The 13362-nt window shown below is 54.9% G+C and overlaps 2 protein-coding genes and 5 non-coding genes across 7 annotated transcripts; all 7 read left to right on the top strand.

Annotated features, from left to right (window-relative positions):
- Positions 1 to 332: 332 nt before the first annotated feature.
- Positions 333 to 1680, top strand: F8A1 (coagulation factor VIII associated 1). Its single transcript, XM_053955741.1, has one exon. The coding sequence runs from the start codon at positions 339 to 341 to the stop codon at positions 1404 to 1406; it is 1068 nt and encodes a 355-aa protein (XP_053811716.1). The 5' UTR covers positions 333 to 338; the 3' UTR covers positions 1407 to 1680.
- A 1211-nt stretch (positions 1681 to 2891) lies between these two features.
- Positions 2892 to 13192, top strand: DKC1 (dyskerin pseudouridine synthase 1). Its single transcript, XM_053955499.1, has 15 exons — positions 2892 to 2965; positions 3136 to 3197; positions 3458 to 3544; positions 4089 to 4180; positions 4720 to 4904; positions 5368 to 5432; positions 5975 to 6101; positions 6449 to 6579; positions 7553 to 7696; positions 8140 to 8260; positions 8965 to 9083; positions 10129 to 10232; positions 10660 to 10726; positions 11341 to 11499; positions 11871 to 13192. Exons 1-15 carry the CDS (start codon positions 2950 to 2952, stop codon positions 11934 to 11936), a joined length of 1545 nt encoding a protein of 514 aa, XP_053811474.1. The 5' UTR covers positions 2892 to 2949; the 3' UTR covers positions 11937 to 13192.
- LOC128795449 (small nucleolar RNA SNORD17) lies at positions 5526 to 5763 on the top strand. Its single transcript, XR_008433552.1, has one exon. It is a non-coding gene; the product is annotated as a small nucleolar RNA SNORD17 (small nucleolar RNA).
- Positions 6288 to 6363, top strand: LOC128795447 (small nucleolar RNA SNORD83). The gene has a single exon (XR_008433550.1). It is a non-coding gene; the product is annotated as a small nucleolar RNA SNORD83 (small nucleolar RNA).
- On the top strand, positions 6747 to 6881 carry LOC128795454 (small nucleolar RNA SNORA36 family). Its single transcript, XR_008433557.1, has one exon. It is a non-coding gene; the product is annotated as a small nucleolar RNA SNORA36 family (small nucleolar RNA).
- On the top strand, positions 8483 to 8720 carry LOC128795448 (small nucleolar RNA SNORD17). Its single transcript, XR_008433551.1, has one exon. It is a non-coding gene; the product is annotated as a small nucleolar RNA SNORD17 (small nucleolar RNA).
- Positions 9381 to 9456, top strand: LOC128795451 (small nucleolar RNA SNORD83). Its single transcript, XR_008433554.1, has one exon. It is a non-coding gene; the product is annotated as a small nucleolar RNA SNORD83 (small nucleolar RNA).
- Positions 13193 to 13362: the final 170 nt, after the last annotated feature.

Raw genomic sequence — 13362 nt, 5'->3', positions numbered from 1 at the left:
GTTCCTCTCCCGCCCGGTCCCGCTCCCGCTCCTCGTCCCGTCCCGGTGCGGCCGGAGCAGGAGCGCGGCTCCTCCGCTCCGCCAGGGGGAGCCACAGCTTCAGTGCTCGCCGCGCGTGGCCACGCCCCATGGGCGGGGTCACACCGCATAGCCACGCCCGTCGCGGCAGTGACAGCCGGGACGCGCCGTCCGCAGCAGCCGCACCCTCGCCACGCCCCTCTGCTTCCGACACGCAGGCGCGGGCGCTGATTGGCCGGCGGCGCGGGGCGGGGCGAGCGCTGATTGGCCGGCGGCGAGCGGCGGCGCGGCGCGGCGCGTCAGTTCCGGCCGGGCCCGCGATGCTGTCGGCGGGCGGCGGCTCCGGCCCCGCCGGGGCGGGCGGCTCCGGGCCGGGGCTCGGCGGCGACGGCGATTTCCTGTCGCGGTACCGGCTGGTGTCGGCCAAGCTGCGGCGGCGGTTCCTGCGGAAACCGAACGTGGCGGAGGCGGCGGAGCAGTTCGCGGCGCTGGCGCGGGAGCTGCGCGCCCAGGAGAGCCTGCCCTACGCCGCCTGGTGCCAGCTGGCCGTGGCGCGCTGCGCCCAGAGCCTGTTCCACGGCCCCGCCGAGGCGGCCGCGCTGGCCGAGGCCGCGCGGCTCTTCCTGCGCCAGGAGCGGGACCTGCGGCAGCGCCTGGGCTTGCGCGGCGGCTTCGGCGAGCACGCGGCGGCGGCGCAGAGCTGCGGGGCCTTCGCCGCCCGCCTGCACCTGGAGAGGGGGCAGCCCGCGCTGGCGGCCGGGCCGTGCCTGGAGCTGGCGGCGGCGCTGCGCGACACGGGGCGGCCCGCCCGCGCCGCCGCGCCCCTGCAGCGGGCGGCGGAGCTGCTGGCGGCGGCGCGGCTGCCGCTGCAGGCTCTGCGCTGCCTGGCCGAGCGCGCGTCCTGCCTGCTGCTGGCCCGCGACTACGCCGGGGCGCTGGCCGCGCTGACGCGGGCGCAGGCGCTGGCCGGGGCCGGGCTGGGCGGCGCGGCCGGGGCCGGGGCCGCGCCCGGCGGCGCCTTCCTGGACGTGCTGGCGCGCTGCGAGGTGTCGCGGGTGCTGCTGCTGCTCCTGCTGCAGCCGCCGCCCGCCAAGCTGCTGCCCGAGCACGCCCGCACGCTGGAGCAGTACTGCTGGGAGGCTCCCGACGGCGGACCCGGCACCGGGAGCGGCAGCGGGACGGGCGGGGGGCTGCCGCCGGCCGCCAGCTACCTGCCGGCCGAGCTGTTCCTGCTGCTGCAGTCGGCCGTGCTGGCGTGCCAGGAGAAGGACGCGGAGGCGCTGAAGGCGCTGCAGGCCGAGCTGTGGCCGCTGCTGAGCGCCGAGCAGAACCATCTGCTGCACCTGGTGCTGCAGGAGATGCTGAGCCCCGCCGGACAGGGCCTGTGAGCGCCGCCGCCCGCACGGACGGGCCGGAGCGGGCGCTGCAGCCGGTGCCAGCACAGACTCTATGCGGTTATTTATTTTTAATGCGAGTTCTGCAACGCAGTGGAGTAACGGTTGGCGAGAGAACGCGTTCATCTGCGCGTTTGCCTTGCGTCCTAGTTGAACTGCTCGCTGTACGCGCTGAAAGTTGTCGTGCGTGGAAGAAGTGTAACCCTAAAGCAGAAAGGCCATTGCAGGGCAGAAGGAAGCTGTTCATTAAAAGACTGGCTGCAATTTGCATGCGTTGGAGGATTTGGGTATCTGTGAATCAAAAGTTGTTAGAGTTGCTTTTTCTAAAAAAAAACCAAACAAACCTCCCTATAAAAAAAAAAAAAACCAAACAAACCTCCCTATAATAATAATAAATAAAAATAAAATAAAAAAATTCTTCCCCCCTCCTGAAAACAACTGTCACTGCAGCCAACACGAGGCCCTGAGTTTTGTGGTGGGTGAAAGGAGTTGGTCACTGACCTGCCAGTGGTTCCTGGGGTGATGGTGGCTTGATTCCAGTCTCTGTAGCAGCTGTGAACCCAGAAAACTGAGGCTGCACGGTGGCAAATCCACTTCATCTGAGGGAATTTGGGAATGGAATTAACGGTGGAGGTGGTGGTTACTTTGTTTAATTCTTTTCAGCTGTTATCCGTCTGCTCTCTGGCATTTCTGTCTCTTGCTTTCTGCTTCTTGGGACCTTTAGGTGAAGGCAGCTGCTCTTTAGAGGGGAAAAGACCCTGCTGTTTTTGGTGCACTCAGCTCCTGGGTGCAGGCCTTGCTAAATTCCAGCAGTGCTAATATACAACCTCAGGCAGGGCAGCCTTTATCCTGGAGATGCCCCTGGGCTGTGCGTGTTGGGTGGACAAAGAGCAATTCTGGAGAGTGAAACGAATGCTCTGAGCCAGCACTTCCAGAGACCCTGCAGGGGCCGGGGCTTTCAGCAAGAAGGCGATCCCGGTTGTACACGCGGGAGAGAAGCCAGAGGTTAGAGGTAATTGTGTTGAACAGTGGTATCACATCTGGTTTTAATATTTGGGTCTGGAGATAGCACTTTTTTCAAGCGCTTTTCCAGTGTTTGTTTTTCAAGCGTCCTTTACCTTCCACACATAAATAACGAAGAACTTGCCGTTTTCCCCTCTGAAACGCAAACGGAGAAGCTGCTAATTTTAAGAAGCGTTAATCACCACAAGCCTCTTTTCGACCAGGTAAAATGATAGTTGAGAAAGGCTCGGACCCGAACTGGGTGTTATTTTATGGCCAAGCTAGCCAGGCCGAGAGGCAAAACGAATAACCCACGCGGCGAAATCACCTAGGTCCGCGTCCTTTTCAAATCCCAGCACGTGAGACCGCCGCCGGCGCCGTAACTCCGCCCTGGTGCCGCGGGTGGGCGGTGGCCAAGGCGGCTCCCGAGCGGCGGAAGGGGCGCGGCGCGGGCGGGCGGTGCCGGTGACGCGGGGCCCGGCGGGACGGGGCGGGCGCTGCGCTCCGGGCGGCGGGGACAGCACGCGGCGCGGCCATGGCGGACGGGGACGGTGCGCAGCGGTGGGGACCGGCGGGGCCGCGGCGACCCCCGGCGGGGAGGGCCGCGGCAGGGGCTCGGGGAAGGGTGTGCGGGCGGCTCTGCCCCGCTGGGCCTTTGCCCCTCTGCCCTCCGGGCCCTGCCGCGCTCCCGCCGCTCACTCCCGGCGTGTCGCTCCCGCAGGTTCCAGCGTGAAGAAGCGGCGGAAGAAGGAGAAGCGGGCGCTCGGCGATGATGATGTAGCGGTGAGCGCGGGCGGGCGAGGCGGGTTGGGTTGATCGGGGCCGTGCTCGGGGTGCCGGGGGGGGCTCCCCCAGCCCCGTTCCGGGGACCGTGGGGGGCTCCCCCAGCCCCGTTCCTGGGACGGGCTCCCCGCGCTCCGTCCCCGCGGGAGCGCGGCCGCCGCGCGTGGTGGCGGCGGAGCCTCCCGGGCCACGTGGAGAGGCGGCAGCGCGGCCCGCCGGCTTCTCCCCCTCTCTGATCGCGCTTAACTTCACCCCCCCAGGACATTCAGCACACCGAGGACTTTCTCATCAAGCCCGAGTCCCGGGTGGCCCAGCTGGACACGTCGCAGTGGCCCTTGCTGCTGAAGGTAGGGCGCGTTCTGCGCGGCCTCGTGGCCCGTCCTGTTCCCGCTGCTTTTGTCCTCTGCCCCTGGAGGTGCAGCTCCGCTGCGGGGAGCGGCACGCGTGGTGCTCTGCCTGCAGAAATCGTGTTACAAAGTCTCTTCAGCAGGTTCATTTAAGCTTTGTGAGTTTTCCGTGCCTTGGAAAGATCCCGCCATAGTTCTTGAGTTTTTTTTTCTTTTGGGTCTGATCTTGGCCTGTGCTGTGTGTAGACTTTCAAGTTGCTTCTGCTGAGTTTCTGGGGAGTGTTCGGTTTATCCTGCATTGTCGATGCATTGTGCTGTTTTCCCATCTCCTTCAGTCCAGGATTTCTATTTTTTTTTAATTTTCTATTATTTTTTGCAAAATAATATCGTGGTTTCATTGTTGGGTCATTTTCATTTTGGAGGTGGCTCTATCACTTAAATGTACAAATCAGACGTGGTGTATGTGGAGAGATACACTGCAACATAGCAGCACTGAAATCAAGGAAGCTTAAAAAGACTTGTAATTTCTGCTTGGATTTTGTAGAACTTTGACAAGTTAAATGTGAGGACAGCACACTACACACCTCTTCCTTCCGGTTCTAATCCCCTGAAGAGAGAGATTTCTGACTATGTTAGGTGAGTGCAACACAGGCCAGAGTAGTTTATTTTTCTTGCACAGTTAATACCTTCAAAATATTTTCTGTCAGGATTCCCCTTGCACCTTTCTTCTTCACTCAGTGCCTTGCCAGAATCAGTAAACTGATTTAAACCTATTTAAATCCATTTCAATAGGAGCCACTGATTTCTCCCTGTAAATATTTCTTTATTCTGGGTTTGTAGCGGGTCTGTGGATGAACATGCAAATCACCTAAGGAATTCTCTGGGGTCTTCAGAAAAGTCCCTTGGCCTGCTGGGCTTTGAAACTGCTCCGAGTTCATAGAATATCGGGTTTTTTAATAAGTGCAGGGGAGGGTTCCTTGACAGTGGATTATATCACCTGTTGTGCATGGAGCAGGTCAGTGTGAGCTTACTGGGAGCTGCTGGGAGGCTCATTGCTCACTCTGGCTGTGTAGAAATACATTTCTTTGCAGCCAGGACAGTATTTCAAAGTTACTGCACTGTTGCCATGTCTGCCCTAATGCTTGGCTCCCGTTCCCTGCTGATTTGCACTACAGGTCTGGCTTTATTAACCTCGACAAACCCTCCAACCCATCCTCTCACGAGGTGGTTGCGTGGATCCGGCGCATCCTGCGAGTGGAGAAGACGGGGCACAGTGGCACCCTGGATCCCAAGGTGACCGGGTGCCTCATTGTGTGCATCGAGAGGGCCACACGCCTGGTCAAATCTCAGCAGAGTGCAGGTTTGTTTGATGCTCAGGGCCATTTGCAGTGACTAGGGATGTATGAAGTGGTTTCAGAGACAAAATGGAGATTTCTAAAACTTCAAAGGGCCAATCTTAGTCTTCAATGCCTTGACCTTAAGGGTTGCATGTTACTCCAAGCCACTGAGGACACATCCGTGTTGTTTTTTCATTGCCTCTCTGGTGCTTGGGCTGTTACAAGTCAGCGAAAACACCTCTGACATGGTTTGATGTACCAGTTGAACTTACTGCCTCAGCCTCTACCAGTCCAGAGAAGAAATAAATGCAGCTTAGATTTATTTCCCTAGAAGAAAAACCAACTCTGTAATAAACCACACCCATTTCCTAGAAGAGGTGGTAGGATTTCAGGGTTCTGGGGACGTGTGGCTGTTAAGCAGGGTGGACCTTGAGGTCAACAACAAATGCCAGTGGCCGTTCCTGACTGCTCTTGTCATTCTTTCAGGCAAAGAGTATGTGGGAATTGTTCGGCTGCACAATGCCATTGAAAGTGAGGCTCAGCTGGCCAGGGTAAGTCTCTTAGCCATGCTGGCATCTGGCATGCAGAGTGCTGGGCACTGGTGGAAGATGAGAGGCCAGGAATGGGGCTCAGGTGTGCTGTGTGTGAGGTGATGACACAGTTTATCCATTCTCTGAGTGCAGTGGAGCTGCCCTCCTGCAGCACCCCAGCTCCTGTTCTAGGCTCTGGGTGCTGTGCAGCCTCCAGACATCCTGCAGTGTCCTGCTGGGGGCTGCTGTGATGTGTGCCTGGCTGCCTGCAGGAGGGGAGCACTACTGGCAGGGTTGGAGCCCCTCTTTGGGGGCTCCATCCTCACTGGGACGAGGGATGGTGTCTGATCACATGCTGCCATCTAATGGAAAAATCCTGGCTGTGCTCACTGACATCTTGACCACGTGACTGGCTTGGATTTGCTGTGTTAAATATGGCATCATCAAATTAGGGTAAACCTTGTGGTTTCTCACTCTTGGAAGTGGACACAATTGCTGCAGACCCCGAGGTGCTCCTGCATTAGGGCACAGATGTAAACTCTTGCTTCTCCTTCTTCCCTCAGGCCATAGAAACCCTGACAGGTGCCCTGTTCCAGCGGCCACCCCTCATTGCTGCTGTCAAACGACAGCTGAGAGTCAGAACCATCTACGAGAGCAAGCTGGTGGAGTACGATCCTGAGAGAAGATTAGGTAAAACAGGGCTTTCCTGCCTTCTTCCTGTCAAACTGACAACTGACTCTGAAATGGGCTGCTTTTGGCAGATGTCTTTGGACCTAAATCTTCCCATTGTCCAGCAGAAACTGCCTCACGCATCGCTTTGGTGTGCTGGGAAGCAAATCCCATCTCTTTTTGTGCTGCTGCACTGTTCACAGAAGAGCCAAATGATGTCAGTTAGATGGCATTAGCTCTCAGGGCAAAGATGACCTTCATCTATCACCCCATGCTGATGGCTCTGGGAAGGGCTGGGCATACAGCTTCTCTTGAAGGATGTGCTTTATTTTCTGCTTAAAACCCCTCTATGCTGTCATGCCTTTCAGGTATCTTCTGGGTGAGCTGTGAAGCAGGCACATACATCCGAACCCTCTGCGTCCACCTGGGCTTGCTGCTGGGCGTGGGGGGTCAGATGCAGGAGCTCCGCAGAGTCCGCTCCGGCATCCTGGGAGAGACGGTACAGTGGCACCTCAAACTATAGCCAGCCCTTTTGAAATGGTCAGAATTGCAGGAGCTCCTTGGGACTGTGTGAGTTTTACAGCGTTAGGAGGAGGTTTAGGCTCAGGGAGGAGTTTTGTGAATAGCCCCCAAACAGTGAGAGAGCTCTTGCTGTGGATGGTCTGTAACCAAAGTGTTGAGTTCAGTTCAGGATGTTGCTCCTGTTCTGGTAATTAAACTTTGGGACAGTGAGTGACTGGGAGGTGCACTGCGGTGGCTGAAAGTTTGTTTCATGTCACCCGTGTTTCTCAGCCTACAAACCCCAGTGTCCTGTGAGTTCAGGAGTGTGAAGTGCCTGCTTGGAGTCAGCACAGCTCAGGGAAGGTGGTTCATTGGAGTGAGCCTGGGAGGTGCAGTCGTGTGTGGTCTTGGACACTTGTACAGTCTTTTCACTCTGGTCATAGACAGATCCTGCTGCTGGTTCAAGCTCCAGAACTAATTTCTTTCTTTGCAAAGCAGCAGCATGAGAGTGCAAGTGTTTCCCCACCCATCTGTGCTCTTAGCACAGCTGTAATCACTGGGTCATTTCTGAATTCCAGGTGTTGGGTGCTCACAGCTGCCTCAGAATTTATTCCATGTCACAGATTAAAAAGCTGGTTAGTTTAGACTTCTGCTCACTAACCTTTGTCTAGGAGCCCCAGGAGTTTAACTAGGTCATACTTAAAGGTTTCATGTGGGCAGACGTTAGACTGTAGGTGCAAATGCTGTCTGAGATTAGGAAGGTCCAAGTCTGGTAGCTGAAGCCAGGCTGACCTCAAGCTGCTGATGGAAAGTATTCTTTCCTCTTTTAAGCTGTGTTTTCATGCCTTGTGGTGGGCATCTGGTTTCACTCCCTTTTCCAAACACTATTTGCTGCTGGGCTTCAGCTGTTCTCTCGTGCATGTTTCAAGTGGTGGCTGGTGGGAGAGTTTAGAAAGGTTTTGTCTTTGCAGGACAACATGGTGACCATGCACGACGTGCTGGACGCCCAGTGGCAGTACGACAACCACAAGGATGACAGCTACCTGCGAAGGGTCATCCTGCCCCTGGAGAAGCTGCTGACTTCACACAAGAGGCTCGTCATGAAAGACAGTGCAGTGAGTTCCTGAGGCAGGGCCAGGGGACAGACAGACACTGCAGAGTCCTCCTGACTTGTGCAGCTGGTAGAACACACAGGGGCTCAGCAGCCATGTGGTGTCTGGTGCTGTCCTGATGGTGACTTGTGTAGATCCTCACATGGGCTGCTGCCAGAGCAGCACTAAGATGCAGGAGCCATGAATTCCATGGCAGAGGATCTGCTCTCCTCGCTTGGAGAGGATGCTGATGGTTATGAGAGATCTGCCTCACCTCTTGTTTGCTGTGATAGGTGCTTTGCTTTCTCCTTCCAAAGCTCCCAAGTTTCATGTAGTGAACAAAAGTGAATAGTTACTTAGGGACAATTTTGCTGGGATGGTAATGGCAGTGGGAAGCTAAAAATCAGACACTTTGTGCTTTGATTCTCATAATAGCTTCTAAGCCCTCCCCTTCCCTATATTTTCAGGTTAATGCCATTTGCTATGGAGCCAAGATCATGCTGCCTGGTGTTCTGAGGTATGAGGATGGGATTGAGCTTAATCAGGAGATTGTTGTCATCACCACGAAAGGAGAAGCCATCTGCCTAGGTATGAAATGCCTCCTTCTCCTCACAGAAATAACAGACTGTGTGACAGTCAAGGCACCACAATTTAGTTCCCGTGTGCAGAAGGTTTAATTAGTGCTTCTTGATTGGGAATGTGGGCCCAAGGCAGCTGGTTTTGGGCAGGATGTTAAGAAGCAGTGGCTGCATGGGTCCTGGGCAAGGCGTCAGGGGTTCAGCAGCTGTGTGATGCTCAGGTGTGCTGTGTGTGAGGTGATGACACAGTTTATCCATTCTCTGAGTGCAGTGGAGCTGCCCTCCTGCAGCACCCCAGCTCCTGTTCTAGGCTCTGGGTGCTGTGCAGCCTCCAGACATCCTGCAGTGTCCTGCTGGGGGCTGCTGTGATGTGTGCCTGGCTGCCTGCAGGAGGGGAGCACTACTGGCAGGGTTGGAGCCCCTCTTTGGGGGCTCCATCCTCACTGGGACGAGGGATGGTGTCTGATCACGGGCTGCCACCAGGCACATCACACCTCCTGGTAGATCAGTGCAAAGGGACTCCAGCAACTGCCAGCTTGACTTAAAAGAGTGCCCAGTTGTAACCAGGCTCTTCAGAGAAGCTGTGTGACAGCCAGTGAGTCCTTGGGGTGACACTGGTGGGGGATGTTGGTCGTCTTTGTGCTGACAGAGGCAGAACAGGCTGCCACAGTTCTGCTCTTCAGGAGTTACTGACCTCCATGCCTGCTTCTGCAGCCATTGCCTTGATGACCACAGCAGTCATTTCCACGTGTGACCACGGCGTCGTGGCAAAGATCAAGAGAGTGATCATGGAGAGAGACACTTATCCCCGGAAATGGGGGCTGGGTCCCAAGGTGAGTGCTGCTCTGGGCCTGGGGTCAGTCCCAGGGCAGTGGTGGGAGCCCAGCCATCGGGATGTGGCACTCTGGGGCCCTTGGGCAGAGCAGTGCCAGTATCTTCTTCAGGGCCTTGCTGTAATGCTGCTGTGGTCTCCTGGATCTATGATGGTGGCAATTCCCAGTGCCAGGGCTGTGGCAGCCCAGTGCTGGTGGGAGTGAGGCTTTCCCTCCCAAAAGAGCCTGAGGGCCATTGCTGGTGTTCAGACACGGGCTCCTCAGATCTGTACAGCGCCAGCCCTCCTCTGGTAAAGAGCCAAATGATGTGAAGTGGATGGCATTAGCACTCCGTGCAAAGATGACCTTCATCCATCACCCCATGCTGATGGCTCTGGAGGGGCTAGGCAGGAGCTTCCTTTCCTTCTGGTGCAACACTGCTTAAGTGCATACTGTCTGTGAGACACTAAACTGTGACTGGAGGAGAGGAGCAGTGGGAGCACCCAGTGTTGGGTTCCTCTCCCACATCAGGCATGTGGTAGTAGCTTAACTGCAGCCAGGCTGGCCTGGTGCAGGTTGGACTCAGAACTCTGTGTCAAGTTGCAGTGGCTCATCCATTCCTGTGGTTCAGGTGAAAGCTTTGGTTTCACCTGAGACAGATGCATCTGTCTCATGGCAAAGGTGGGGTAATACAGGACAGTTCAGAATTTGGCAGAATCCTTTGCCAAACCTCACAAACAAGTGGTCCAGCTCGAATGCTGCAGGTCATTAAGCTGGAAAAACCCAGTGAAAGATCCAGACTCCATCATGTGCAGTTGTGTTACTGTTGCTGTGACTCCCCCATCAAATTAACCATTATTTACTGATAAAGATGCCTCTTGTCTGAGATTTAGGCTTCTGTGCAGGAGATTTTTTGTCTTACATGTTTTAAGGGCCTTGGAACAATGGTAAATAGATAATGCTGCAGCTGTTGGCTTGGCTTGTTGCTGGATTCCCTCCTCTTAGCTTGAGGGAGGATTTTTTCCTACCTGGGGCTGCAGTTTGACTTGTTGCACTTCACTTTCAGGCCAGTCAGAAGAAGATGATGATCCAGAAGGGTCTGCTGGACAAGCATGGAAAGCCCAATGAGAGCACACCAGAGTCCTGGAAGATGGAATATGTGGATTACAGGTGGGTACTGGGGGTGTGACTCCCACGTGGTTATTCAGAGGGGAGCAAGGGCTGGGCTGGATGCTGCTATTTGTGCATGGATCATGTCAGGCTTGCCCCACGGCTGTCTGGACCTGTGGGATGCAATTGCATTTCTTGGAGCGTGTTGCTCTTGGGCAGTGTTGGAAGGGAAGGCCCTGAGCAGACAGTTATCCCTTTTTAGCCTGCTGTGGTTTTAGAGGGAGTCAGTCTGCTAAATGAAATGGGGAGGCCGTGCTGTTGGCCAGCCCAGCTGGCCCTGGTGCAGGCTGCAGGTCTCCCCTACACCACCTTCCCCCCCAGCTCCTGGGTGGGTTACAGAGCCCTTGTGAGGGCACAGGGATTTGTACCAGTCAGAGCAGCGTGAGGCAACGACCGTCCTGTGCAACCTTGGCATCTTTTCTTTCAGGGATACTTCCAGGAAAGAAGCAGCTGCTGATCACCAAGCTGTTTCAGAGGTGGACAGGGCTGCAAAAGTGAGTATTTGCCAGTGCTCTCTGGCTCTTACTTTATGCCCCTGTTATTCCCATTAACTGCACAAACCTGGCACCTGCATTTTGGTCCAATGGTGATTTTTAGTCCAGGGTCTTCCGTGCTCTTTGTGAGGCACAAGGTCAGTGCCCATTCACAGTTCCTTGCCTGGGCCTCCAGCAATTTCCCTCCACCCAGGGCGTGATTTGCAGCTCAGACACCAAGCTGCTGGCCCTGGGCATATTCTTTAACACAGCACAAGGAAATCTGTTGTATGGAGCCACAACAGAGATCTGTTGTGCCAGAGAACCTTTTTGGAGACTACAAAGAGCTGCAGAAATGTTCATGCAAGAGTTGCACCTAAAATTCCCTAACTCGGGGGTCTTGCATGCCCTTGGAAAGGTGCAGCAGTGTTTTAAACTAATATTTGGGATACAGGAAACACTGAAAAATACAGGGGGCAGTTCTGGCAGAAGCAAATCCTAGGCAGTGTATGCTGGAGAGTCTGCAAGTCACCCTGTTGTTAAATGCAGTTGTATTGAATCAGGCAAGCAGTTTTCCCCTCAGCTGAGCTCTGTTGGAAGGTGTTGGTATGTCTGACAATGTGTTCCCCCAACAGAGAAAGCGAGACTCCGAGAGTGAAAACGAGGAAGCTGTGACCCCACCATCCCCTGCCACCCCACCACCAGAGGAGCTAAGCAAAAAGGAAAAGAAAAAGAGGAAGAAAGAGAAGAAGGCCAAAGAGGCAGCTGAGAGTGGGGGAGACCAAATGGAGAGGGTAGGTAATTGGGAACTGCCATGGTATGGTCCCAACATGGTAGAGATTGCTGTGGGTCCCTAATTACCTCCAGGAATAATGCATGAGCAGCCTGCACTGTGTGTCCACAGAGCGCCAGGCTTTCCACAGCAGAGGAGGATGTTTTAGAGGTGCATTTTAAACTGAGCTGGTGGTTGGAGATGGGGCACTTGGTGGGTCCCTGCCAGGCCCCCTCTGTGCTCTGGTGCCCTGTCACGGGTCCCTGTGGGAGGCTGGTGCTGGAGTGTGCCGTGGGGAGCCTGCAGTGCTTCTGGGCTGGAGCTGTTCCTCCTGAAATGGGCAGTGGGGGAATCCTTTTTGATGGCTTCCTGACCTTTCCAACCTCTCCACAGGCCACTGAGACCAGCACCAAGAAGAAGAAGAAGAAACAAAAGGAGGTAGAAGAGAGCTCGGACTAAGCAGCTGGGTCTGTCCGAAGCAGGCAAACCTCATCAGTGAGGAGGGAGGAGTTTTAGGCCTTGAGAAGAGGAGGACTGGCTGCATGGCAGAGAAGCCAGCAAGTTCCAAGTTCTTTTCTGCCGTTTATATGAGTGAGTGGGTGTTTGCCCTGCTCAGGTGCCCCTCTTCATCCTGTTTTAAGGGTTGCCAGAGGAGCAGGGTGCCTCACTGTCCCTGCACTGGATTGATCTCTAAAGCTGAGCACCATGATGCCAACAGAAGTGGTATCTTCAGGGAAACTGTAGCTTCTGGCTCTTCCTTGGTCTCTGTTTCCACCTAGAGAGGGTGGAATAACCTTTCTCCCCCTTCATGTACTGCCTTTCTTCCTTTTCTCCCAAGGCTGAAGCTGTTACCTGACAGTTAAAGAATGTGTTGCTTCCTGGAGGAGTGGCTTTGTCACAGCCTATGTGAATGGATTTCCATGGGGACAGTCAGATCAGTTATTTCTGAAGGACTATCTTTTGTTTTAAACTGGCCACATGCTTGGCTTCACCTTCAGTCCACTCAGATTGTTTATCACTCCTTTTTTTACCTTTATCATGAAAGGATTCGAAAATTTAATTCCTCCTTTTTGCTTATAGCACAAGGACGTGCTTGTTCATTGCGTGCTGATTCCCAAGCCCAGTTGCCTCAGTGACCTGGGCAGTGTGTCCCTTTTGCTGACACTGCTCTTCTCTACCCCTTTGGACTGCAGAGCTTTTGGTTGCCTTGCCTGGTTCTGATGCCCAGTGTGCTCTGAAGGCTGGAGGGCAGAAAGTGACCAGGGTGACCAACACGTTCTTCATGCTGCTGGGACTGGAGTTCTCCTGAGGAAAAACTTGGTCAGGGGGCAGCTCTGCCAAGGGGCGTTGGGTGTGGGCTTGCAGGGTTTCAGATCAATTTCAGATCAATAACCTATCTAAAATGAATTGCTGGGGGCAGAAGGTCTCTCCTCTGTCACAGGGGTAGTGCTCAGCCAGGATTTAGTTCCTTTTAATGAGGAAGGACCCCAGGCTGGTTTGTTCTGAGTTTCATCCCTGCACAGATTCTTTTAACTGTTGGTTTAACCTCGTGCATTGCTTTAGTCTTAACGGTCTATCCTCCCCTCCAGTGCTGGAGATGCAGGCAGTGGGGACAGCAGCTGGTGGCTGTTACAACCTGAGCACGAAAAAAGAAAAAGTCCATTTTTATTTACTCTTTTTTTACAAAAATAAAACTTCTGGTTTTGAACAGCTGATTTTCTTGCTCCTCTGGCTCCTCCCTAAAGGTCAGTGGCATATCATGGGGCAGGGGGCAGATTTTACCACATACCCAACCTGTATGAGGAGCTCCTCTCCTGAAGACGCTGCTGGGGCAGAGAAATGGTCATGTTGATGAGCTTTTGTCATTGCTTTGTCAGTGCCCAGC

Source organism: Vidua chalybeata, chromosome 14, assembly GCF_026979565.1.
Source record: "Vidua chalybeata isolate OUT-0048 chromosome 14, bVidCha1 merged haplotype, whole genome shotgun sequence".
Taxonomy (NCBI): Eukaryota; Metazoa; Chordata; class Aves; order Passeriformes; family Viduidae; genus Vidua; species Vidua chalybeata.
Note: the sequence above shows the minus strand (reverse complement) of the source record. Positions and strands in the feature narration are given on the sequence as shown.